We start from the raw sequence: 27,159 nt of genomic DNA on the forward strand, positions 1-27,159 counted from the left end.
CTGGGAGCAAGCCTAACATCCATCAATAGGGGGTAGGGTCGCAGAATTACTTAAGGTACAACTACAAGGTGCAATATCATAAAATTGCAAAAAATAAAAAAACCTACCAGGAAGTTCTTTATGTTATAAGAAATGATGAAATGATCTCTATGAGATTCTGCTGCACAAAAAAGCAAGAGGCAGGACAAAAATAGAGTATTTTACTATTTATATTTTTTAGAAAGAGGGGATTGAGGGCATGTATGGACAATTTGCTTACATATGCATAAAACATCTCTGGAAGGATGTGCAAGACACTGGCAACACTGATTTTTAGCTGCTCCAGGAAGAGAAAGTGGGTGGCGGGTTGAAAAGAGTGGGAAGGAGTCATCCCACTGCACACCCTTCCTTTCATGTCTTTTGATTTCTGAATCAGGTGAATGCATTACCTAGTCAAAAAATACTTTTCTCTTTAAGATGTTTAAAGATCTGCTCTTTTAAGAAAGAGTGCAAATAGATAATAGCCTTTTTTCACCCTGCAGTTTTACGTGGCCAAAGAAAGAACATGCTGGCAAACCCAAGCGTGGCCCCTAATGTTAAAGTACTAACACTTTCTCTGAGCCTTCCTACCAGAGCTGGAAATGACTGAACCAGCTGTATTCACAAGCCTTTTCTTAAGATTAAATAGATAAACTTCTGCTAAGTTACTTGGTTTCATTTCCTTAGAAAACTAAGTATGTTTACTAACAGAGCTAAGTTGCTTGACAGATACCCGTCTGCTGAAATTTGTGCACAATGTTGTTTTAATGCTCCGATGCCAGGACACGACCGGTGCTCTGTAACTCTCTGTGATAAATACATGACAGGCTGGCTAGCAGATATGTGAATGGATGAGTCTGAACCATTATTATTGATGCTTAGACAGCTGTGGTGTCTATAAAATGCTAATGTGAGCATCATATGGTGTAAAGACATTTTTCAAGTAAACAAAAGTAACACTGCTGAAATACTCCTACAGGTCAGGGAAATTTCAGTTCATGACTAAAATTCTATTACCAACATTTGAACTTCATGTCTGCTTTTATCACAGTTAATCAACAGTGGACTCTAGCTAACCCCCAGTTCTGTATCAGGTACAAAGGAAGATAAACCAGACTCTGTGTTCTCATAAAGCCTTCATCTGAATCCTAAACATACAGGCCCAGAGGCACAGACACAAACCCTCACACGGACACAGCTCCAGGCAAACTCTACTGCTCTCAGTCTCATACCAACCTAGTAAAATGTGCTACCAGGCCGGATGGACACCGACAGGACCAAAGTGTGGAGCTCACAAGCAAGGTGACACAGGGCCTGCACATAAGACTTAAGAATTATGACAGTACATTATGGGGTGGCAGGATGCTACTAAAATCTCACAGAGCCACCCATTACATGGCTTAATTCACACAGAAATGTTGGTTTTTCTGAGGAAGTAGAAAATCCATTAAACATAATCAGACAGAAAGTCCTACCTCTGCAAAAATACGGAAAGTTTCACAGTTAAAGCTTGGCTTCCCTCACGTTCAAGTGGGTGGCATTCATGTTGGAAAAGCATCTCAATGCAGAGTTACCACCAGCACTACTAACAACAACCCATCTACCCACACAAGTGTTTGAAGGTTTGGTGGTGTACTCACAAAATATTTGCATGACTAAATGCTACTGTCAGATTTCAGAGAGGCATTTAAACACATTCTTGTAGCAAATTTACTTCCACTCTTACTTTTAAAACACCAATGAAAACTACCCAATAACAAGTTATTAGAGGGACTATAAACCTTTAAAAATGAATTTTCATCAAATTAACGTAAGAATCAGCTAATTCTTATAATTAATGCTTTTTAATTAGGTTGGAAATATTGAGAGGCATCCAAAAAAGCGCCTACTTACATCAACACCTAAAGGATGCTCCCAGTCTAATTTTTTTTTTTTCCCAATCTAATTTTGTGCTGAGCTATCCCTTTAACTGGTTTCTCAAATATATCCACTGCAACTGTATCACTATAGAAACAGATCCACTCAGGTAAGTCAGAGAAATAGGACCTGTTAGATGAAAGGTTTATTAAAAATATTAAAAATTTAAACCAGCCTAGGATTAAATAAACTATCACCTCACTACACTGAGAACTCGAGAAAGAAGTGAGATAACTGAAACTTGAAAGTATGATGGATGAAAAATTAGAAACCAAACAGTCTCTCTCCTCTCATCAAATGAGCTCACCAGGGATCAGAAAAGCAAGTGTTTTCAAAGGCCAAGAAAGGAAGCTGCCTTAGGAAACCAACTGCTGTCCCTTTCCCCCCACTTCCTGGGAAGACAAAACATAGGAATTATATCATCACAGACTTTCCAGCTAAGATATGCTGAATATGCTCCAGCAAAGCAGGCCAACTTGAGCACAAAGCGATCCCTTCTCACAGTGAGACCAGACTAAGCCACATGTATTTTCTACGGCTTTATCTATCTTCCTGGTTGAAGAATATATAATTGGAATCCATGTTGCAAAACCAGTGAACACCTAGATAGGTGAGATTTGACCTTACAGGTGACTGCATAGGAGAAACAAGATGTAAAAATCACAACCAGAGGCTAGACTCAAACTATGAGCGCTAGAAAGAACAGGAAGCACACAGTGATCGTTAACTCTCCAATGCCAGGTACTATGCTTAAAGCTTTACACATACGTTTTCATTTCATCCTACAATTCTGTGAAGTAGGTACCATTATGAACTCCCTTTTACAAATGAGGGAACTGAGGCATAATGAGGGTTAAGCAACATGTTTAAGGTCACACAGGGTAGCAGGTGGTAGGCCTGCAGCTGGAACGCAGACGGTGTGCATCCAGAGACTGGCTCTTTTCCAGTTCACAACACTGCTACGTGAAAAGGGCCTCCTTCCTTGGGAGAAGGACGTCGTCAGAGGAGCTGCTGGCTCAGAGAAGTTCCTTCCCAGGGTTACACTCACTGCCAGCAGGGTCAAGACCCAGCAAACTGGAGGAAAAGCAAAATAAAACGAACCTTTATCCCTCTCCCCCGATTCCACTGGAAGAGAAAGAGTTCTGTAAGTCAGCTTTAAGACTAAGTACTTGGCCTGCAGTCAGGATGGTAAAATATTAAGTAGTGATAAAATTGAGTCATCATGCAAAGAATTTCAATTAAAAACTTGTCTCCTTGTTTCTGGCTGGAAGAGTATCAGAGGCACTTTTACAAACTGTGGATAAGAATGTAAATTTTGATGCAACCTTTTTAGAAGGCAACTTGGCAATGTCCATCAACCCTCTGACCAAGCAACGTAATTGCTAGCGGTTTATCCTAGAGATTTACAAGTTGCAACACGCACTGTAGCACTGTCTATAACGGCCCAAACAGGGAAAGCAACCTAAATGCCCACTAGTGAAGAGACTGGTTAAGCAGACTACGGGTTGTAAGCATCGCTGGAATTCTAGGGAGAGGGAGCTCACATGGAATGCTCTCCAGGGTACGTTACTGAATAAAAACGTTGGGCACAGAACAGTATGTACACTATGATCTCATTTCAACAAAGGTATGTTTTTTAGTGTATAAATGTACCTATATATGCATTAAAATTTTCTAGATGGATACCTAAAAACTGTTAATAGTTTCTTCTGTGGAATAGGGCTGGGGGAAGGGAAGAGAAAGAAAACAATTACTTATCATTCTGAACTACCTGAATTATTTTTAACCAGGCTGATATATATTGCCTGAACACATCTTTTAAAGATATATGAGATCTCTAATTTTTAAATTGCCTTTAAAAAAATGAAATCCATGTTCTTTTTTGTTAATTGCACATCTTGCTATTTTTGTACCTTGTTTCCTTCGTACACCCATCCCAGACTCTTCACACCAAAAGCAGCCTGGTTGGAGGAGACATCTAGACATGTGACAGGCTGCCCATAGACATAATGGAGGGTTCTGGCAGAGTCTTCGGCTTTTAGCAGGTATACCAGATCTCCAGCAGTGGCTACGGCCACAGGATACCTTCCAGTATCTGGAACTATTTCAAGGTAGTCAACCTGTTAAAGAATAAGAGTCATTTCAGTCCTTCAGGTCTCGCCTACAATTCATCCTGACTTGCTCAAAAATACACAATTCCTCCTACACGTCAATGAGAAGACCAGCAACCCAACAGAAAAAGACGGGCCAAGGGCCAGTTCACAGGAAGTGAAACACAGCTCCTACACAAATGAAAAGATGCTCATCGTAAAAGAAACACAACATACTCCTAACAAGAGAAATAAAAGGTGAAAATTCACCAAGATAGCACTTTCATCTGTCATATCAGTAAAGATCAATTAGTCTGATAAGACACTGGGTGGGAAGCGGAGAGGGGACAACCACATTTATGGATCCCATTAAGGTTGGTGGGATGAAATCTGGTCCAAAATCTGGGAACACTTAACACAATGTTAGATGAGCATATGCTCTGACACAGCAAGTCACTTCTAGGAATTTATTTACAAATAAACGCACATTTATGCAAAACGACTGTGTACAACATTATTTGCGGTAGCACTATTTGGTCATAGCTAAAAACTAGAAAACCCTAAACATGCCTTACTAAGGGACTAATTAAGTAACTTACAGTACATCCATGTATTGGAATACCATGTGGTCACAGAAAAAAGCAGGAAGACAACCTTTATAAACTCATACAAACGGGGTCACCTCTAAGATAAATTTGGGGGAAAAAACAAGGTAACAGGATTCACAGTGTGCTACTATGTGTAAAGGTGGGGCAGAGGAAGCCTGTGACACGCTTGTCTTATACGTGCACAAATCTAACTAACAACGGCTGCCTTCAGGGAGGGAAATGAGTTGTGGGACAGAGTGGAAAGGAGATTCTCACTGTAAACCTTATTGTGTCTTTTAAATTCTGAACCACGAGGCCAGAATAACTATTCAAAAATAAGTTAGTTTTTATTTTTTTCACAAGAAACTGAATAAATAACATAAAATTCACTCAGTTCCAAATTAGCCAGAATCACATTTTATTTATTTATTTAGTTAGTTAGTTAGTTAGTTAGTTAGTTAGTAAGTACGCAGGCCTCTCACTGTTGTGGCCTCTCCCGTTGCGGAGCACAGGCTCTGGACGCTCAGGCTCAGCGGCCATGGCTCAGGGGCCCAGCCGCTCCGCGGCATGTGGGATCTTCCCGGACCGGGGCACGAACCCACGTCCCCTGCATCAGCAGGCGGACGCTCAACCACTGCGCCACCAGGGAAGCCCTGAAATCACATTTTAACATTTGTGCAAATAGTAAAAATGTGTTCCTAAAAGGTTAAAAGCACCCGAGTTATCTACTTTCTCCCGGTTTCAATGCCATCCTAGGGTAGGAAGGCCACTGCAAGCACTTTTATGCCACACAGTCCTCCGGCCGCATCACTGCTACTACTTTCTCTAATCTACGTGGGTATGAGGAGCTGCCTTTAAGAGTAACTTGTTTTCCTATGTTCGTTAAGTGGCATGCTTCCCCCGGGTGCAGTTTACATCAGGTTTTCACCACCCTGGGTAAATTCTCAGAGTACAGAAGCAGAAGGTAAGCCACCTATGTGATTATGAAAATCCACGGTCCCTGACAAGAAGCCAAACGAGTTCAAAGGCCTGAATCCTGAGAACTGTCCAGAAGCGCTTGAGAGAGTAAACATCTGGGTGGCTCTGCTAGCCCTGAGGACCCACAGTGTGAGTAGTGGCCCCACATCCCCAGCTGAGGGCCCATCGCGAAGGACAGCTGTTCTAGGCCAGTATTACCAACCTGGGAACACTGCCACTGTGATTCAGGGAGCCTATCTGAGGAAGACAAAGATGGCCCGCCTTTTCCAGAGACAGTACTTTCTGTGGCCAGCCCTCATCCAGGGTGAGAAATAATACATAAAGAGCGTTATAACACAGGGCTCCAGCAATGGCTGCTTCATTCCTCTCTCCCCCATCCTAAAAACCACTTCTTGCTTTCCTAAAATCAACATCCTCAGTCTAGCCATTTAATTCACCTTTGTGCTGGATGTGTGATAGACCAAGAGGCTCAGACTGACTGCGGTTGTGCCATCTTCTGGGAACTGTAAACAACTTCAGAAAGCTTCCGGTCGGTGCCAGGATGCCACCTTATTGCCAAGGCCGGATTTGCACTTTCTGAAGGGACTCACATCTCAAGTAATTGTCTGAGTTCATATAGCTATTGTTGATCTACAGTGTTCTTTAGGCAGAAACCAAATAACAAGCACTATGTAGTTTTGAGAACAGACAGAAATAAACAGGCTCTATGTAATGAACTAGTAAGGTTAACTGAGCTTCACACATGATGTCATGGAAAATGGCTACCCAATTAACACTGACTTGAATCTATACTCACTCAAGAGTTACCCTTAATACCAAGTGAGAAAATCTTCGGATGGAGAAAGTGTAGGATGGAAACTTTCTTTCCCATATAGCCTGCGACGGTACCACTGAACTCATCTTCACTTATGTATAAGGCCAGATCCTGATCTCAGATTTCCAGGGGTGAACGTTCTGTTAATGTGAAGGAGGCTGAGGACCACAGTGATGAGAAACTGCAACCCCGATGTCAGCCCTGAGGTCAGAATCACAACTTCTTATCATGCGCAAGTCAATTCACTGCTCTAAGACTTTATTGGCTGCTTGGTAAATGAGGAAAATACAACAACTTATTTTGCAAGGCTGCTGTGAGATTTATGGACGTGAGGCCCACAGAAAGCCCTGAGTGAATGAGCACTGCCAACATCATTACTATCTGTTTATATCAGACCCAGAGATTCTAAGAATGAAAAATAAAAATGACCAAACTAAAAGCTCACCAGTTTCTGAACTTCAAATTCTGCAGCTATTTGCCAATATCCCTCCTCATTGGGGCATAACATTACGACATCAAAAGCAGAAGCTGTGGCAACAGTTGCATCTTCCTGGCTGAGGGCTAGTGCTTGTATTCTTGCATCATGCTCAAAACGATGAATAGGATACCTTCCAGTCCTTAGGTCCCAAATATTAAGAAATCCTATGTAGAAAAAAAATTCAAGTAACAATTTTAAATTCATTTAGTATGCACAATTATAAAATAATCATGCAACATAAAGAAAATATAAAAGATAAATAATAAATTGGTAAAAAAAATCTGCATTACATATAACAAAGAGCCTATTTCCTTAATATATAAATAGCTTCTAAGATTCAATAAGAAAAAAGCAACTGAAAAGTGAGCAAAGGACATGAGTGTGCTATGGTATTCATAGAAAAAGAAATGTAGTTGACATATAAACATTTTAAAAATTCACTCACAATTAGAAAAATTAAAATAGGATACTATTTTTCACCAATCAAATGGACAAAGACAAAAAATTTCATAAAATGTTTTGTTTTTGAGGATATAGGGAAACAGGCTTTCTCTTAAATTGTTCATAGGAATGTGAACTATTTCACCTAACTCTGGAGGCAATTTGATAATATCTACCAAATCACAAATGTATATAAGATAGTTACTACGTTTTTAATTATGTCAAAAGGTTGGAAGCTATCTAAATGTCCACCAATAGAGAAATACTTAATAATGGTATCTCCATAGTTTGGAATTTAAATAAATTGAGCAATTAAAAGAGTCAGCCTTATACATGAGCTATACAAAATGATCAACAAAATATACTGTTAAATGAAAAAAGGACAGAATAGTGGTATAGTATGCTATGTTACTTTTGCATTTTAAAAAATGTACACGCACACATACACACAAATGTATACACAGACTATCCTGGAAGGATACTTAAGAAACTTAACAATGAAAAAGAAATTGTTAAGAATTGTTACGGCCTCTGAGGAAAGAAACCAGGGAAAAGGGACAAGAGTAGGAGAGAAATTTACTGTAACATCCCCTTGTATATTCTGAAAAATTTCCCCCAAATTATCCTTGCCAAAAAGATCAATTTTTAAAAAATGCTTCTATGAGAGAGAACAAGAAGAATGGGAGGACATAATTGCTGAGTAGTTTTAACATATGGAGTTCTTAATTCATTCCCTTATTTGTCTATTTATGCAACAAATAATTTTTTTCTAGTTTTGTTAAAATATAATTGACACAGATTATATAAGCTTAAGGTGTACAACAGAATGATTTGATATATGTATATACTGTGAAATGATTACCACAATAAGTCTAGTTAACATCACCTCACACAGTTCAAATGTCCTTTTCCTTATAATGAGAACTTTTAAGATCTATTCTCTCAGCAACTTTCAAATATACAATACAGTATTATTACCTATAGTCATCATGCTCTACATTACATCCCCAGAACTTATTTATTTTATAACTGGAAGTTTGTACCTTTTGACCACCTTCAACTAATTCCTCTACCCCGGCAACCACAAATCCGATCTCTGTTTCTATGAGGTTCTTCTTTTTTTTTAAGATTCCACATATAAATGAGATCATACAGCATTTGTTTTTTTCTCTTATCTCACTTAGCATAATGCCCTCAAGATCCATCTATGTTGTTGCAAATAGCAGGATTTCCTCCTTGGTTATGGCTGAGTAGTGTTCCACTGTATACATACACCACATCTTCTTTATCCACTCATCTGTCAATGGATGCTTAGGTTGTTTCCAGGTCTTGGCTATTGTGAGTGAACACGAGGGTGCAGATATCTCTTCAACATAGTGATTTCATTTCTTTCAGATATATACCCAGAAGTCAAATCGCTGGATCACATGGTAGTTCTATTGTTAATTTTTTGAGGAAACTCCATACTGTTTTCCACAGTGGCTGCACCAGTTTACATGCCCACTAACACTGCATGAGGGCTCCCTTTTCTCCACATCCTCACCATTTGCTATCTCTTGTCTTTGATGATAGCCATTCTAAGAGGTGAAGTAACATGCAAGAAATTATTGAGCACTTTTTATATGCCAGGCACTGACCTAGACACTAGCAACATCTGAAAACAGCCACTAACCCACATTCTAAGAGGTTCTTTTAAGTATTTTACATCCCTCCTCACCACCACCTTCTTTGAGCCACAGTTAGCAGAGATGTTTTATTTTGCATAGTCTAAAACATGAGCTTGACTATCCCAGACTTGTTAAAAAACATGATTTAAGGAATTCCCTGGCAGTCCAGTGGTTAGGACTCCACGCTTCCACTGCCGGGGGCCCGGGTTCAATCCGTGGTCAGGGAACTAAGATCCTGCAAGATGCATGGGTGGAGCAGCCAAAAAAAAAAAAAAAACCACCACAATTTACCCACATACTATACACCCTTCTCCCCAGCCCCCTGAATGCTGCTCCCCAGATGAATTCCTCTTCCACACACTGGCTGTGTCTCCACCCTTCTCAAACTGTCTACAGCAATGATATCCAAGTGTAGACCCTGGACAAGCAGCATCAGCAACACTTGGGGGCTTATTAGAAATGCAGGTTCTCGGGCAGCAAACTCTGGGATATATGCCCAAGTTTGAGAACCAGCTGTCTGCAGGAACTTACACTTTTCTATCAGAAATATAAACTTTTCTGTATTTGGAGGGCCACTTATTCTTTTCTTGCCAAATAATTTCTTTTTACCACTCCCATCCACTAAGCTACCTTTTTACCCACAAAGCTTCATTCAAGAAAATAATTACTTTCTGCATCATGCTGGATAATGTCCTGTTCCAATTCCAAATGATTTTATTTTTCAAAAATCACTGAAAATAATTGTGTGCAGATAACACAGTCTGTGGTTGTTTGAGTTCAAATCCAGCTCCGCTGCTTGCTAGCTGAAGGCCTTGGGCAAGTTACTTAAAGCTGAGAGCCTGTTTTTTCACCTGTAAAACTGAAGGTAACATTACCCATTACACAGGACTGTTGGGCAAATTAAAGGAGATAAACCACACAAAATATTGGAGACAGACCAAGCATTTCTACATTTTTATGTATTCTGTAGTGCCTGCTATGTTATAGAGCATATTTAATCTATTAATAACACTAATCTCCTCTCTACTGCCCATCCATAAATCCAGTCCTATTTCCTACAACTTTCTAAAATAAAGCTTTCACTTCTCATCTTTTTGCAATCCCTCTTCCCGTTTTTCTTGTCTTGTACTTTGTCCTTAAACAGTAAATGCTTTGAACTTAGGATCTTACCATAAGGTATCATTCATCACTAAATAAATACATCGAGTCAGAAGAAAAAAATACTTGTGTGTTGCTTTGCAAGCCTTTCAAACTGTCAGTAGGCTAAGTAGGTGATTACAAACAAAAGCAGAGCTTTCTTCAAATGTTGCTTCAGATGTAAAACAGTGCACTCTTCTAAGAATTATGATAAACTTGGGGGATAAGCAGATTGCAGAAGGCTCCCACAACACATTCCTCTGGCAAACAGTTTAGCTAATTCTTTCCATTTTGACTCAGAAGAAGCAGATACACTGCAAAAAATGCCAATGACTCTACACATTAAATAGGAGACAGGCACATTCCAGGATGTGCCTCTTCCAAATAGGCCTGCACTGCATTTGTTTGCAGACATTACAATAAAACAGTAAAGCAACCACTATTGCATGAAGCCTCTGAGTGTTCAATCACTTGTCTCCTCTCCTTCAGCGCTAACTTCCATCTTGGGAAGAGCATCATTATCTTCGTTTGACAAAACAGAAGAAACAGAAGCTCTGAGTGGTTCAACAACTGGTCCAAAGCCACTTGGTACATGAGGTGGCTGGGCTGGAAGTTAGCTAGAAAGTGCAGGATGAGGGCTTCCCTGGTGGCACAGTGGTTGAGAGTCCGCCTGCTGATGCAGAGGACACGGGTTCGTGCCCCGGTCCGGGAAGATCCCACATGCCGTGGAGCGGCTGCGCCTGTGAGCCATGGCCGCTGAGCCTGCACGTCCGGAGCCTGTGCTCCGCAACGGGAGAGGCCACAACAGTGAGAGGCCTGCGTACCGCAAAAAAAAAAAAAAAAAGACAGTGCAGGATGAGCGGCTGCATTTACAAGTGCATGAAGTAACCATGAGTCCATAAGTAATCGACATAAACTTAACCTGTGTTCTGCCAAGTGTGGAAGTTATTCAACCACAGCTCACTCGAAGCACACATGGAGTTTATCTATAAACACATTTTTCATTACTAATCAAGTACTGGTTTTGTTGGCTTCATTTCCCCAACAGAATTGTATGCAACAAAATACCCTTTACCACAAGGTTGCAGAGCTATTCTAAGAAGGGTCTTTTTAGAAAATATATTCTAGGTGCCATCTATTTAATGGTCACATCCTTCTCTTCTGAATGCCTGTTGTGTCATGATCTTTGTCTGTTTTCTCTACTGCAGCTATTAAGTGTATAACTCGGCCAGATCCTCACTTGTCATCAGTGCCACTACCGTTTGCACAGTCCTCCAAGATCACTTTTAGGTGCATTAACATTTAGGATTGTTGTGTCCTCTTGATGAAGTGACCCTGTATTACATGAAATGTCCCTCTTTGTGTTATGTTCTTTGCTCTGAAATCCACTTTGATATTGATATAGTCACTCCAACTTTCTTTCAGTTAGTGTTAGCATGCTATGTGTTTTTCTGTCCTTTCATTTTGCGTTGTGTCTTTATATCTAAAGTGGGCTTCTTGTAGATGGCATTTAACTGATCTTGCTTTTAACTGGGGTATTTAGACTACTTATCTTTAATGTGATTATCGGTAAGGATGGGTTTAATCTACCATTTTGCCGCTTGTTTTCTATCTGTCCCATTTGTTCTTTGCTCCCTTTGTCCCTCTTTTTCTGCCTTCTTTTGGGCTGAGTATTTGGATTAATTATGTGTTTACTTCATTTTAATTCCTTTGTTGGTTTATTAGCCAGAACTCTCTGTGTTGATTTTAGTTGTTGCTGTGGGGTTTTAGCACGCATCTGTAACCACCAGTCTCCCTTCAAGCGCTGTTACACCACTGCACGTACAGTGATGCAGCAGCGTACTTCCATTCCCTCCCTCCCAGCCTCTCTGCTATTGTTGCCACACTTTTTATTTCTACTGTATGTTATAAACCCCACATACATTGTTATCATTTTTGCATAAACAGGCAATTGTCTTTTAAAGAGAAATAACAAAAAAAGCCATTTATATTTACCCACGTAATTACCACTTCCACTCCTCTTCCCCTTACCACTTCTAACATTATTAAATCCTGCAGCTTTTGCAAGATGTGCAATTTCACTTTGCAACTGTGTTGTTGGATATTTGATCCCAAGACACATGGGCAAGGTGAGCAGGAACAGACACGGCAGCTAACAGAACGGATGACTGAGTGAAAGCTAATTTTATAAAAGGTCATTTTATTAGTTAATATAGTTTATATCATGCTACTTTTACAACCTCAAAACTGCAGGGGCTTGAACAGTGAATACTTGAATTATAAGAATGTTTTATAATATTGTAGTGGATTATTATCCATGTCAACCAATATTTAGCCAAAAAGGAGTTAATGCAACAATACATTCAACACGTATTTGACCCCCTGCCTTTCTAAGCACTGGGGAAACTAGAGTGAACAAGACAAAATAAAACAAAAAAGTCCCTGACCGCATGGAGCTGACATTCTAGTGGCATCAGCAAGCAACTTGTCTGGGGGCATACAGGAGGGATATGATCTCTGTTCTCACAAAATTCTCACTGCAGAAAGACATGTTATAGTCACGAAAATATAACATAACAAAAATATAAAAGATATATACACAAACTGCAATGGGACAGTGGCTAAGCTTAACAATGGATAAGTCCTATTGTCAAACTATTTTAAGATTCCCAAAAAGGAGCAGCTAACTTATGCAGACATTTCAAGTTGAACTGGGTCCACATACATTGCACAATATTAGTCAATACCTATCAGAGCCAAATAAATTTCCTTCCCAAACAGGTGATGATTTTAAAAATTTGATGTAAATTCATTTGAAAGGCCAAGTTTTATCATATTGAAGACACAGCACTAATATGGATTTGGCTCCTAGTATTGGGTGGACTTCTGAAGTGGCAGGATTGTGTCCTTTTTCTGCTACATTTCCTATGGAGTGACTTCACAGTACTGTAAGTGGCTGAACATCAATAAAGGTTTGCTGAATGTTTGTCTTATGTTTTAACAATGGAACATTTGGTTGTAAGAAACAAATCCACTGAAACTGGTTTAAATACAAAAGGAAACAGACTGAAAAGGAACAAGGCTATTTCATGGAACCCAAGGGCAGGAAATACAGCTGGACAGTAAAAGGGATCAGAACCAGAAGTAGGAAAACATTCAGATCAAGGTAGTACGCTTCTTGTCGCACCATACATCTTGCCTCTGCTTCTCTCTGTAACTGTGCATCCCTCCCTCTCTAAACAAAGCAGCTTTCTCTATTCCCCACTTCACAAGGTCTTCTACTCCAAGCACACAATTGAGACTGAAAGTCTGCAGCCCAAATGGTTCAGCCAAGAACATGAATCAGCTGCCCCCAGGCCTGGGGTCCCCATCCTTGTCTACTCAGCTGATGTCAAAAGACCAACTCAAATCCTATGAATATGTCTACCTCTAGAGGGGCTTCAGAGCAAGGAGACACCCCAAAAGGTATCTACCACCCTTATCCTGTATGCTAGGCCAAGGTGAAACAAGAGAAAACTTCTCAGCAAATGCAAAGGGAGCTTCTGTGTGGTTCCTCAGTAGTGACTTAGTAAACAGGTCATTGCCATCATTCCCTGAACCAGGCATAAATAACCCTCAGAGCTGGAGCTGACGCCCACACTGGGAAAGCTGAAAGGAGACCAGGTGTCCTTCTCCATGACAAAACCTCAATGGCTGCATAAAAGATGTTGGCCTCTGAGCTAGTGCTGGGATCACAATACTGTTTCATTCATGAGAAAAATGAAAAGGACACAGGCAAAAAAAAAAAAAAAAACAAGCGTCTCTCAAAAACTGCGGAAGACCACAATCAGTGAGGGCCATCGACCCAATAAAGTAGACAGGAGTAGGGCTTGGCAGTCCCACTGCTCTCTGGGCTCAGGACCCTCCACCTTGACAAGCAGCACCAGGGCTGCAGGAACTCTGAGTTCACCCTAGCCTAGGAACAGTCATTAAGGGGGAGATGAGTGACGATGGCCAGTCTTTGAAGGAGACATAAAGTCTGCTCAGCAGCTGTGGATGGGCACCCATGCCAGTTTGCAGCATGCCCCTTCCACCTCCCAAAGGAGGCCATCCAGAGTGTGGTAATGAAACTGCACATAGTGGAAATGGGATCTAAATGAGTTTAAACTGATTTATGTTAGCTTTTGTAAAGATTACTCGATATCAGGAAAGTGCTACCACTGTGAAATAATGTCAACAATCCTTAAGACCTCCACCTAATGGTACTTGCACAGAATATTTATATTCCTCATCATAGGAACAAGGACCATAATGGATACCGTTTTTGTTTTATTAGGGATGCATATTTAAATTAATCTGCTATTTGCCTAAACAATTAGCTGCTTCTGTTTGCATGCACAAAGCCAAAACTGCAATTAGGCTTCCATCAAAAAGATAAGTCCCAACTAAAACTGTCCCAGTGGAATCATAAGAGCTCAGGGCAGAACTTCCCAAAACTGCTTTTTAGCATAATGGTAATTATGTTAATTGCTTGAAAGGTAAATAACTGCTGAACTGGTTTTGGAAAAGGACAATTGGTATTATCCCTCCCCTCTGATCTTTTTCATGCACCATTAAATTTAACACAGGTTAACAGTTTAGAAAGTCATAGACTGGTCACTTATTGAACTGCACAGTTCGTCTTGTGGTCTTTTGCGCTTTTCTTTTTTTTAATTATTTATTTATTTTTGGCTGAGTTGGGTCTTCCCTGCTGTGTGCGGGCTTTCCCTAGTTGTGGCGAGGGGGGGCTACTCTTCCTTGCGGTGCGCAGGCTTCTCATTGCGGTGGCTTCCCTTGTTGCGGAGCTCGGGCTCTACGTGCGCGGGCTTCAGTAGTTGTGGCGCACGGGCTTAGTTGCTCTGCGGCATGTGGGATCTTCCCAGACCAGGGCTCGAACCCACGTCCCCTGCATTGGCAAGCGGATTCTTAACCACTGCGCCACCAGGGAAGTCCCATCGCACTTTCTCGATCAGAACTTATTTCAGCCATGAGCTCCTGTTCACTTGAGCTTGCACAATAAACACCTGAAGCTTGGTCTCAGCTTCATAATAACTAAGTAGACAAGATTAACTAACTGCAGTTCAGAGACACTGAGTGACGTTGACTATTCATAAAGACAGCTGGCAATCTCAATTTCCACCAAGGCAAGTGTAAATAAACACCTGCCTATAAGAAATTAAGGAGGAGTCAAAGGAAATTCTGCAATGAGAAAAAGCATCTTAACAGAAATTTAAAATATACCCATACAGGTCGTAGGTGATCAGTAAATATTCCTTGCTCTTCCCTGTATGTCAGAGGAGGAGCCATGCAAGAAAGCCAATCCTGCAGATCTCTGGCCGACAGAGAAAAGGCATATTTTTACTACAGTGTAAACCTGGAGCAAACAGGGGCCCAGGGCAGGCCACCTCCCAGTCCTGAGGAGGCTGGGCGCGCGCGCGCGCGTGTGTGTGTGCGTGTGTGTGCGTGTGTGTGCGCGTGTGTGCGCGCGCGCGGGGGATGCTTCTGACCCAGGATGGGGTGAGGATGGAGCTGGGCCCCACCCAGGCCAGGGGCCCTGATATTTGCCCTTCAGGCACTGCTCTCAGCCCAAATGATTGGAGGTTTGCCTGCTGAGCTTCTCCTTGGCCCACGGCAGCCATGGGAGTGCCTACTGTGGGGGGCCTGGTGTGTGTGTGTGTGCGCGTGGTGTGTGTGTGCGTGGTGTGTGTGTGTGGTGTGTTGCAGTAACCAAAAATAGCTTTGATGAAGCTTGGACCAGGCTGGGAAAGTGGGAAGAGCTGGGAGAAGGGAGAGTCAGGAGGCAGCCAAGCACAGGTCCCAGTAGTAACATTTTTGGTGGGACTGGGGTTCATTGATATAGAAGCTTCTCATAAACCCACAGCTGAATGACTGCTTTCCCTCTTGCACGTCTCATGTCTAAGCGTAAGGCGTTCCTTGTAACCAGTTGCGTGAAACATCTGCATCATGGGCACGTGTTAAAGAATCTGTGTGTTAAAGAGACATGCTGAAGAAACCAGTTGTTAAGAGATTTTCAAGGATGCTTCAAGGGTTATTTCTTTGGGCTTCATGTTTGATTCATGTATTAAATCGGGCATTTAGAATAAATAAATAAATATACCCATAGCACTCACTAAACGTGTACCTCTTCACTCATTAAGTCTACACAACATCACTATGAAATGTAAGCCAGAGATGTAAGTGGCGTAAAGTTTGAGAGGACAAAACAAGTTCTGCTTTCGTGGGAGAAGAGGCCAGCAGGACATTAAAATCAGCGTAAACAAGGGACATAAAGAAGGGCTAAATCATGGACGGTCTTGAGACAGAAAAAAACTAAATGAAATTCATCTCTCACCTAGATGCTGCATCCACTGTACATGTCATCCTCAGCATCCCAGCTGAACAGAGCTCTAAAGCTGAACTCTGTTGCTTATGGCAGAAAAACAATACAAGTATTCTGGAAGCTGCATTCCAGACTGACAAGGGAATGTGAATGGGCTTGTGGACCAATGAAGTGACTGGTTAGTGCATAAGCAAAGGAACGACAAGACATAAGATCACCAAAGCAGAAACTGAGTCAAGGAGGAGGAAAGATGAATATATTTAGTAGTCTCAAGTTCAAAGCAGAAAGAAAGAACATTCTAAAAAGAAGAATCAAAAACAAAGAGACAGTAAATTAAAAAGGAGGCAAGTGACATAGTGTAGGAATATGACAATGTGACTAAATAGAAGCATTTACAGTTAGCAAAGTCAAAGGAAAAACAGATCGATGGGGAAGAATTTGGACCAGCTCTTCTATAAGGGGAAGTGCAGAGAAGGCAGATAGTGCAAGAAAGACATCATTGTGCACACAGCCACTAACTGCAGCCAATTTTCTCCTGTACTATAACTAAGTGATGTAAACAATACAGAGTATATCTGGAAAACTATATCAGACACTGGGAGTGGTCAACGTCTCTAGAGAAGAGAGGGGATGACTGGGGGGAACCAGGACCCGGTAGTGGTAGGGAGAGAAAGAACACTTTTTTACTACATGTTTTTTCTACATGTAATACTACACCAAATGATTTGTTATAATTTGTACACATATCTTAATAAATATTAATTTTATCAGTGATGAGATATCTTTATTATTTTTCCCAATCACAATCCACATTTTATAATATTTAACACGGATATACAAAATTCAATTAAAAACTCAAATTCTACTTCCGATTCATTGATGGGTTAAAGTGAATTAAACTCCAAAGGAAAGGGCTTCCCTCGTGGCGCAGCAGTTAGGAGTCTGCCTGCCAATGCAGTGGACATAGGTTCGAGCCCTGGTCCTAGAAGATTCCACATGCCACGGAGCAACTAAGCCTGTGCGCCACAATTACTGAGCCTGCTCTCTAGAGCCCGCGAGCCTCAACTGCTGAGCCCGCGTGCCTAGAGCCCGTGTTCTGCAACAGGAGAGCCCACCACAATGAGAAGCCCGCACACCGCCGCAAGGAGTGGCCCCCGCTCACCGCAACTAAAGGGAGCCCACGCGCAGCAGGGAAGACCCAATGCAGCCAAAAATGAATAAATAAAATAAATTTTTAAAAAACTCCAAAGGAATCCGTAACATCACCACCACTTCTCCTGGATCAGGCCGGCACAGGGCCTGGGCTAGGACTGGCATTCAGTAAGTCTTAGCTTCCTTGTTCTTTTTCTCTTTAAAACTACTGTTTACTGCTAACAGGAAAATATGTCTGTCTTCAAAAATAGCTCCACTCATATGTTGAGTGATATAACTGTGTAATATTTAGAAACCTGTGTAATTTTAAAGCAGTGCTGGTAACTACTGAAGCTGAGGGACAGGGATATGGGGGCTCATCAGACTATTCTTTCCACTTCTGCATATTTTGAATTTTCCATAATAAATGTTTTCAGTAGCTGCCTGAAAACTAAGTGACTTCTCAATTAGGATGGATTTACAATGAAACTTCTAATGATAACACTAGAGGATTTTTACATCTATGTTCATGAGGACTATCAATCTGTAGTATAATTGTTATCATGTATTAGTTATTATTTTTTATTCTTTAGTCTTGATAGGTAATGCTGGCCTCACAAGCTGGGTTGAGAAGTGTTCCTCTTAGTCTATCTTATGGAAGTGGGTAGAATTGGTGTTATTTCTTCCTTGAGTGTCTGGTAGAATTCACCAGTAAAGCCATTTGGCTGGCAGTCTTCTTTGTGGAAACTTCTAAATTACAAATTCAATTTCTTTAATGGAAATATAGCTATTCATGTTTTACAGTTCTTATTAAGTGAACTTAGGTAGTTTGTTTTTCAAAAAGTCAATTTATCCATTTTATCTAAACTGGTTGAATTTACTGGGATAAAGTTGTTCATAATAAGTTCACTGTAACTTTTTAATGTCTATAGGATCTGTAGTGATGTCCCCTCTTACATTCCTGATGTTGGTCATTCATTTCTTTTCTCTTTTTGTCCTGACCAATCTGGTTAGTGTTTGTCAATTTGATCAAAATTTTCAAAGGAACAGTTGCCCATTTCATTGATTTTCCTCTATTGTTTTTTTCTCTATTCTACTTCATTGATTTCTGCCCTTATCTTTATTACTTTATTCCTTACACTTATTTTAACTTCCTCTTCTTTTTCTAGTTTAAGGTGAAAAGCTATACTGTTAATTTGAGACTTTCTCTTTTCTAATATAGGCACTTAATGCTATAAACTTCCCTCTAAGCATTGCCTTAGCTACATCCCATATACTGATATACTGTTTCTAATTTTCATTCAGTTCAAAATTTATGCATCGTGCTGTGTCATTAAAAATCAATGTTCAATATATACGGAATCTAAAAAAATGGTTCTAATGAACCTAGGGGCAGGACGGTAATAAAGACGCAGACATAGAGAATGGACTTGAGGACACGGAGGGGGAAGGGGAGGCTGGGACACAATGAGAGAGTAGCACTGACGTGTATATACACTACCAAATGTAAAATAGATACCTAGTGGGAAGCTACTGCATAGCAGAGGGAGATCAGCTCGGTGCTTTGTGATGACCTAGAGGGGTGGGATAGGGAGGGTGGGAGGGAGGCTCAAGAGGGAGGGATATGGGGATATATGTATGCATATAGCTGATTCACTTTCTTGTACGGCAGAAACTAACACAACATTGTAAATTGATTATACTCCAATAAAGATGTATTAAAAAAATATATCAGTGTTCAGTAAAACCACCCCCCAATTAACCAAAGGATTAACACCAAACCTTGTATCATAAATGCAATGTGCCACTGTTTCCTGCATGATAAAACTATTTCAAATTATTTTCACTAGTAACTTCAAAATTTTGTAGTTATCGTAGAAATTGATCATCTGCTAATGTGTGCGTAAAGCATGAGAACTTCCCTCTCCGGTGTTTCTTAAATTTGAGAGTTTGCAGACCCCTAAGAGTTCATCTATGAATCAGTCAGTGTGAAAAACAAAGCATTACAAGGCACATAGGTGATCACTTGGTGCCAACAGCCTGTGACTACAAAATGCAAATTCAAATAATGAGATCTCACAGTATGGTTTAGTTACAAGGTCAAAAGATCCAGATTCCTTTTTTAAATTACCATAAAAATACACAGATTTTAAAAAACTTTCTGGGCTTCCCTGGTGGCGCAGTGGTTGAGAATCTGCCTGCCAATGCAGGGGCCACGGGTTCGAGCCCTGGTCTGGGAAGATCCCACATGCCGCAGAGCAACTGGGCCCGTGAGCCACAACTGCTGAGCCTGCACATCTGGAGCCTGTGCCCCGCAACAAGAGAGGCCGCGACAGTGAAAGGCCCCCGCACCGCGATGAAGAGTGGCCCCCGCTTGCCACGGAGAAAGCCCTCACACAAAACGAAGACCCAACACAGCAATCAGTCAATCAATCAATCAATATCCTTCCCTCTACTAGAGAAAAAAAAATTTCCTAGAAATCTCACAACTCTCACCCACGATTTTATCTGTGGAATGCTACTTAAGGAACACTGAACTATTATTTAGTTACAATGCATATTCAGTCCAAAGTACATATAAGCAAGTGTAAAACAAATATAACTTCAAACTCCCCTCACTGAAGAATAGAAAAACTTTAAAAAAGCATTTTTATTCAGCAACTTCCTCCATCACATAAACATAGTCTCTATGGCTTGTCTATGAAACAAAATCTAACACCCTAGACCATTCCAAGTGGCAGTCAACTTTAAAGTTCAATGCCCTAAGAAATACTTCCTCAGTACTGAAAGAACCACCTCAGTTCAAAACTCTGCATTTCAATTTTTAAATCCACTCTGAATATCTTTAAAATGTGAGCACTCTTACTGTTAAGAAAAAAGGACTCCATCTGGTATTTTTTTGGTTTTTATCAGAAAGTTGTTTCATATTGTTTTATCCACTGAGTGTCTGAATAAGACTCCTAAGACCTAAGGGTAGGCAACGGTTTCAGGCAAGAATTACTTACTGAAACTTTTAAGAGAAAAATGACCAGAAAAGGCAGGCCTTGAAAAAACACAAAATGCTCCACAATCCACAGTCAGGTGCCCTAGCCATCTCCCAAGCAATGCATTAGTGTGTTAATAATCCACTTCTGAAACAGCAGGGGAGAGGAGGAGACTGAATATTACATTCAAAGGTTATGTTATGAAATTGAAATGTCGTCACCAACATACAAATGAGAGACATAAGCAAAACTACTGAAGAACTGATTTTTTATTAAACATAAAATTACAAATAAAACTTTAGAAGCACCTAGTCTCTATAGCCATCTAAAATATGGTCCTACTGTTCACTGCTAAAAAGAAGCTTGGAGAGACCCACTCCCATCCACTGTGTGCACGACAGTAAATGAGAAATCCTAGTCACTCCGGCCCAGGTCAGGCACAGCCCTGGACAGTGGAGCATGCGTGCATTCAGACAATTGCACTAGGAGTGCTGCAGGAGTGGATAAGCCACTTTGCCTTGCTTGATGGCACCACAGCAAGACGACTGTTGGCTGTCCTATCTAGGCTTCCACACGCTAATGTGCAATGGGTCTTGTCTCTCCTCTCTCCACTGAGGGGGACAAATAAGAACTTCTTTGCACCTAAGAAGTGTGTAATCTCATTTCTCACCGGAGTGAGTTTTCGTGACAAACTCTGAACAGGGAGCGGGTTTCGAGTATACTGCCATTCCCCAATGCTGTGGCTCCAGGCCAAAGGCAGGCAAGCATGGAGCAGATGGAGTCCTGGCAAGGTCTGCACTGTCCCTGCATTAGTAGCATCTGCTCATTACTCAGAACCTTCGCCTGCTTTATCTAATGCTCCAGGAAAAGCATTTTGATTTGATTCATTTCGGTACGGTAACGTGCAACACAATTAGTGGTAAAATCAAACTGGAGGACGGCCAGTGCTGACAATCGGAAACAAGGCAGAAGAAATATGAGGCCAGTGGGTTGGAATTCAAAAAATCACAACTGTGGATCATCTTGCCAAATCTCAACACCCCAGGTGGGTGGTACAGTGTTCCTGCAGGGCCAGGAGGCTTAGAAGGACGTGGGGATGACTAACTTTTTCCCAAAGCAGTTTCCATCTCCCCCTCTGGACCTGACTCCTTCTGCGGAGAATATGTGTACAGACAGACCATCAAGGGGGTCTCAATGGCTACAGAGCTTCCCTTTGGCACAAACAGGGAGCTGAAGTTCACTGGCTCATTTTATTATCTTATTCTTCTTTTCTGTGGGGCACAGTCACGAATTTCAGACCTCATGAGGTGAATTTCCTTTGTGCTAGCTATGGCACTGCCTAAGAAGCGCATGTTCCCTGCTCCTAGAAAGAAGCAATACAAAATGTGTGTTTGATTATTTCAACCTGTCTTTGCCCAGAAGCAGTTACTCAGGAGTATGTTGGTACAAATACCACAGTGACAATCTGTTAAACTGAATGAAGTAAGACCAAAGACAATGCTACCTGCTGAGGTCTGGGGTGAGGCTGGAGGGGGGAATGAGAAGCTGTTGCTTATCTCAGAAAGTAACAATTCCCATCAGACTGGTAAAACAAGCTGAGTGAGAGAGGAGCAAGAAAACACAAGAGCTTTTATCAAAGAAACAATCCTAATACCAAAAGGAATTCAAGACAAAGCAAAGATTTCAGTGTAAACGATGCAGCCAAGGAGTACTATAGATTTTACCCACAGAAGGGTAAAATGAAACCCAAAATAATAAGACAGACAAACGTGATGATGTAAGTGTAAACAACTAGACAGATCAACTGAACAGAATGTAACATCCAGAAACAGACCGAAATACTAAAAGAGTTTCATATGCAAAAACTTGTAAAGGCAGCACCTCAAACCAGTGAGGTAGAGATGGGCTTTCTAATAAGAGATGCTGGAAAGATATAATCAGATTCATATACTATTCTAGGATGAACTCTATACTGGTCAAGATTCAAATATAAAGATAAGCCATAACACTATCATCCAAAAGAACACAAATAACAAATGTTGGCGAGGATGTGGAGAAAAGGGAACCCTTATACACTGCTGGTGGGAATGTAAATTGGTGCAGCCACCGTGGAAAACAGTATGGAGGTTCCTCAAAAAACTAAAAATATAACTACCATATGACTAAGCAATTCCACTCCTGGGTATACATTTGAAAAAAATGAAAACGTTAATTTGAAAAGATACGTGCCCTCCAATCTTCATAGCAGCATTATTTACAATAGCCAAGATATGGAAGCAACCTAACTGTCCATCAACAGATGAATGGGTAAAGAAGATGTGGTGTACACACACACACACACACACACAATGGAATACTTCCCAGCCATAAAAAAGAATGGAAGTTTGCCATTTGCAACAACATGGATGGACTCAGAGGGCATTATGATAAGTGAAATAAGTCAGACAGAGAAAGACAGATACTGTATGATCTCACTTATATGTGGAATCTTAAAAATACAACAAACTAGCAAATACAACAAAAAAGAAGCAGACTCACAGATACAGAGAATATACTAATGGTTACTACGGGGAGTAGGGGTTTAAGAGGCACAAACTACTATGTATAAACTAAATAAGCTACCAGGATATATTGTACAGCACAGGGAATATAGTCAATATTTTATAATAGCTATAAATGGAGTACAACCTTTAAAAATTGTGCATCACTATGTTGTACACCTGAAATTTATATAGTATCATCTCAATAAAAAAAAATTTTTTTATTAAAGCCCTAACAGTAACAGAAGAAAAAAGAATTACAAGTAGCAGGTACACATGTGAAAAAATTCAACCTCTCTCACACTAAGAGAAATGTAAACTGAAACATTTGGATACCATTTCTTATCTATCAAAGTGACAAACACTGAACAGTTTGAAACATACTTTGCTGAGAAAATGGGCACAACTTCATACCCTGCTGGTTCGAGTGCAAAATAATATAAGCCCATTCGCATCCACCTTTTGACCCAGACATTTTTGTAGGAAATAATCCTTCCTGCATTCACATGAAATGTCATACGTACAAGGCTTTTCACTATCACACTGTAATAGCAAAAGCATAACACAACTGTTCCTCAATAAAGGACTGTGTAAATAAACCACAGTGCGTGTACACAATGGAATACCATGAAAAAGGAGCATCTTCTCCATACACTGACGTGGACAACATTTCAAGCTATGTCATTAACGAGATGTAAGCATTCCCAGGTTTATTACAGCATTATTTACAATAGCCAAGATATGGATACAAGCCAAATGCCCATCAATGGATGAATGGATAAAAAAGACGTGGTATACATACACAATAAAACATTATTCAGCCATGAGAAAGAAGAAAATCCTGCCATTTTCAACAACGTGGATGGACTTTGAGCATATTATGCTAAGTGAGGTAAGTGAGACAGAGAAAGACAAGTACTGTAATGGTATCACCTACATGTGAAATCTAAAGAAGTCAAAGCTGTTTAAAAAAAACGAGTAAAACAGTGGTTACGGGGGCGGGGGGGTGGCGGGGGGGGGGGGAAGGGGGGGGGAGGAACAGGCAGGATAAGACTGATGGTGTTTAAAGGTACAAACTTGTAACAAGTGGTGAATAAACCACAGGGTTCTAATGTATAGTATAATGAATACAGATAACAATATTGTACTATAATTATGTAATGTGATAAATATCACTACAATGGCAGTCATATTACAGTATATAAATGTATCAAAGTAACACAGTGTACACCTTAAACTTACATAATGTTACATGTCAAATTTATCCAATTAAAAAAAGATATGCCATTAAGCGAAAAAAACCAAGGTATGGAATGATATAAAGTAGTATGCTATCTTTTGTTTAAAAAGGGCGGAGGAGGGACTTCCCTGGTGGCGCAGTGGTTAAGAATGGGCCTGCCAATGCGGGGGACACAGGTTCGTTCCCTGGTCCAGGAAGATCCCACATGCTGCGGAGCAACTAAGCCCGTGCGCCGCAACTACTGAAACCCACGCCCCTAGAGCCCGTGCTCTGCAACAAGAAAAACCACCGCAATGACAAGCCTACACACCACAACGAAGAGTAGCCCCCGTTCACCGAAACTAGAGAAAGCCCACGCGCAGCAAAGATGACCCAAAGCAGCCAAAAAAAAAAAAAAAAGGGGGGGGGGGGAGAGAATGTGAATAGATACTAATACTTACTTGTATTTACAATAAGGAAATACTGGAAGGATAGAAAACAAACTAAAAAATATGGTTGCTTTAGAATGGAGTGGACAAAAATGGGTAGAAGCAAGACTTCGCAATGCATAACTTTATATATTAGCTTGACCTTACTTCCCTTAAAATGTATTACTTAGTCAAATGCATTAAATTACAAAATAAAACCCACTCATTTATGGATTAAAAAATTAAAATCACATATACACATACATAACTACTGTCTAGAAAAATAAACCATAAACAAAGCCCATTGAAGAATAAGGGACAAATTGAAAAAATATTTAAAATCAATGACAAGGGTTATTTCCTTAGCCCTTTATTTTCAACTGCAGAAGATAACAACCCAAAGAAAATGGGGAAACAATTTGCAGAGAAAGAAATACAAACACCTAAAAACACAATGAAAAGATGTTCATATATACTTATATAAGAAAGGTAAACAAAAACAACAGTGAAATACCATGTCCACCTATCAGACAAGCACGAGGAAGCAGTCATTCCCATATACTTTTAGTGAGACTATAACTAGTGAAACCTTTTTGGAGGGCAATCTGGCAGCATTTATCAAAATGTAAAGCATCTGTAGCCTCCAATCCGGTAATTACTGGTAATTTACTCTGGGACTATACTTGCATAAGTCCATCACAATACTTCTTCAAGGATACTGTTTTGCAGCACTGCTTTTAATAACAACAACAAAAACAAAAACAAATCCAAATGTGCATCGTTAAGGGCCCTAATAAATAAATTATAGTACAACCACATAATGCAATACTACACAAGCTGAAATAGAACAGGGTTTACCTATAAGTGCTGATATGGAAAGATCCCAAGATGTGTCATTAGGTGAAAAAGCAACATGCAGAAGAGTACAGAGTGGGACATACGTGTGAAACGAGAGAGGAACTAGGAGTAGGGGAGCAGGGAGGAACACTTCAGCTTCTTTTTGTATACATTTTCTTTTTTTATATATTATCCTTTTGCGCTTTGAATTTTAACTATGAAATTTTTTTAAACCAAGTATTTAAAATACATTATGACAATTATTTGCCAAGTATTTAATGAAAAAAGAAGTTTCCCTAGCCTATCTACAAGGTTTCCTAATATTTCTGTGCAACGAGAGGGATAAGTGTGACAACTACAATTCTAACCAACAAACTAAAACCGGCAGCACACTTGCACATCACCAAAAGCTGTATTTTCAAGCTCACAAGATATGAGATGTGAGGGTGCAAAAAATTGAGATGCACCTCTTTATAAGTGTCTCTGTGGAGTTATTACATAAACAGCACTACATCCCTGGCACAGCCCAGAAGACACAACCACAGTTCTCAATCTGCGACTGATGAATGATTCAACCTCAAGGAAATAACTTAGTCGGCTTCTCTGGACCTCAGTTTCCCGATCTGAAGAAGAATGTGTGTGTGGCAGGAAGAGACTACTGGATGGTTCTAAAACTGTATATGATTCTAACTTAAAAGTATTACAACTTCTGCATAGCTGTTTGAAAAAAACCTCATTGATAATTCGGCACATAGGAATCACACTCAAGCTGCTCTTATGTTATCTATCCAGGATGTTAACAAACATACACAAACTATGACATACCCCAGAGACAGCTTAGCTGAATTTCTAGAGGCTGAAAGGAAAATCCATCAATGGTGCCTGACTAATGTCAAACCAAAAAAACAGAGTTCATGTTGTTAAAGTAATAAAATGAAAATATTTAATATTTCAGCTCTAATTTTTATTTCTTAAATGGCATATGGATATAAAATTGCCCATTAGCTCCTTTACTACAGTTTTGTCCCTCTGAGCTACCTCTGAAGATTTGCAACCACGCCATGACAGGAACGCTAACATTCTGCAATATCTTGTGATCCAACTTTCAGGCAAGTGGAGAGACAAAGCTTTTGGAGACTCAAACTTTACAACACAATGGAAGTTAGGAGCATGAGAGATAGTATACAATATCACGGCCATCAAAATTATTAGACTCTTCTTACCTAGTTCTGTAAATCCACAGCTGCCCACACACACAAAGAATTCTATTGGTCCCAGAGAGACAACATATTACCATAAATTATCTCGTATGGTATGTAGTGCCAGGAAAAGGTAGGCCCTGCCTACCTTTATTTTTCTATTTCCATATTTGTCAATAGACTATCTATGTCTATCCTCTTTTCACTGTTTCCTTTGGATCGAGCAGAGACGAAAGGAAAAGTAGGCCAAGTATATTTAACACCAAACAAGTTATTTGCTTAAGATGGCTTGGCCAGCCTTCTCTGGCTCTAAAACCTAGCCCGACAGTTCCAGCA

At 40.3% G+C, this 27,159-nt stretch overlaps 1 protein-coding gene across 2 annotated transcripts in view; it reads right to left on the reverse strand.

Annotated features, from left to right (window-relative positions):
- The window catches only part of FBXW8 (F-box and WD repeat domain containing 8), a 111,285-nt gene that overhangs the window by 38,882 nt on the left and 45,244 nt on the right, over window positions 1-27,159 (reverse strand). For both annotated transcript variants that reach the window (XM_007455857.1, XM_007455858.1), the window contains exons 6-7: window positions 6,850-7,046; window positions 3,849-4,055 (exon numbers count right to left, since the gene is read on the reverse strand). In XM_007455857.1, the coding sequence (XP_007455919.1) occupies window positions 3,849-4,055; window positions 6,850-7,046 (404 nt within the window). The remainder of the gene's footprint in view (window positions 1-3,848; window positions 4,056-6,849; window positions 7,047-27,159) is intronic.

The sequence above is a fragment of the Lipotes vexillifer genome, unplaced genomic scaffold (genome assembly GCF_000442215.2).
Source record: "Lipotes vexillifer unplaced genomic scaffold, Lipotes_vexillifer_v1.1 scaffold970, whole genome shotgun sequence".
Lineage (NCBI taxonomy): Eukaryota > Metazoa > Chordata > Mammalia > Artiodactyla > Lipotidae > Lipotes > Lipotes vexillifer.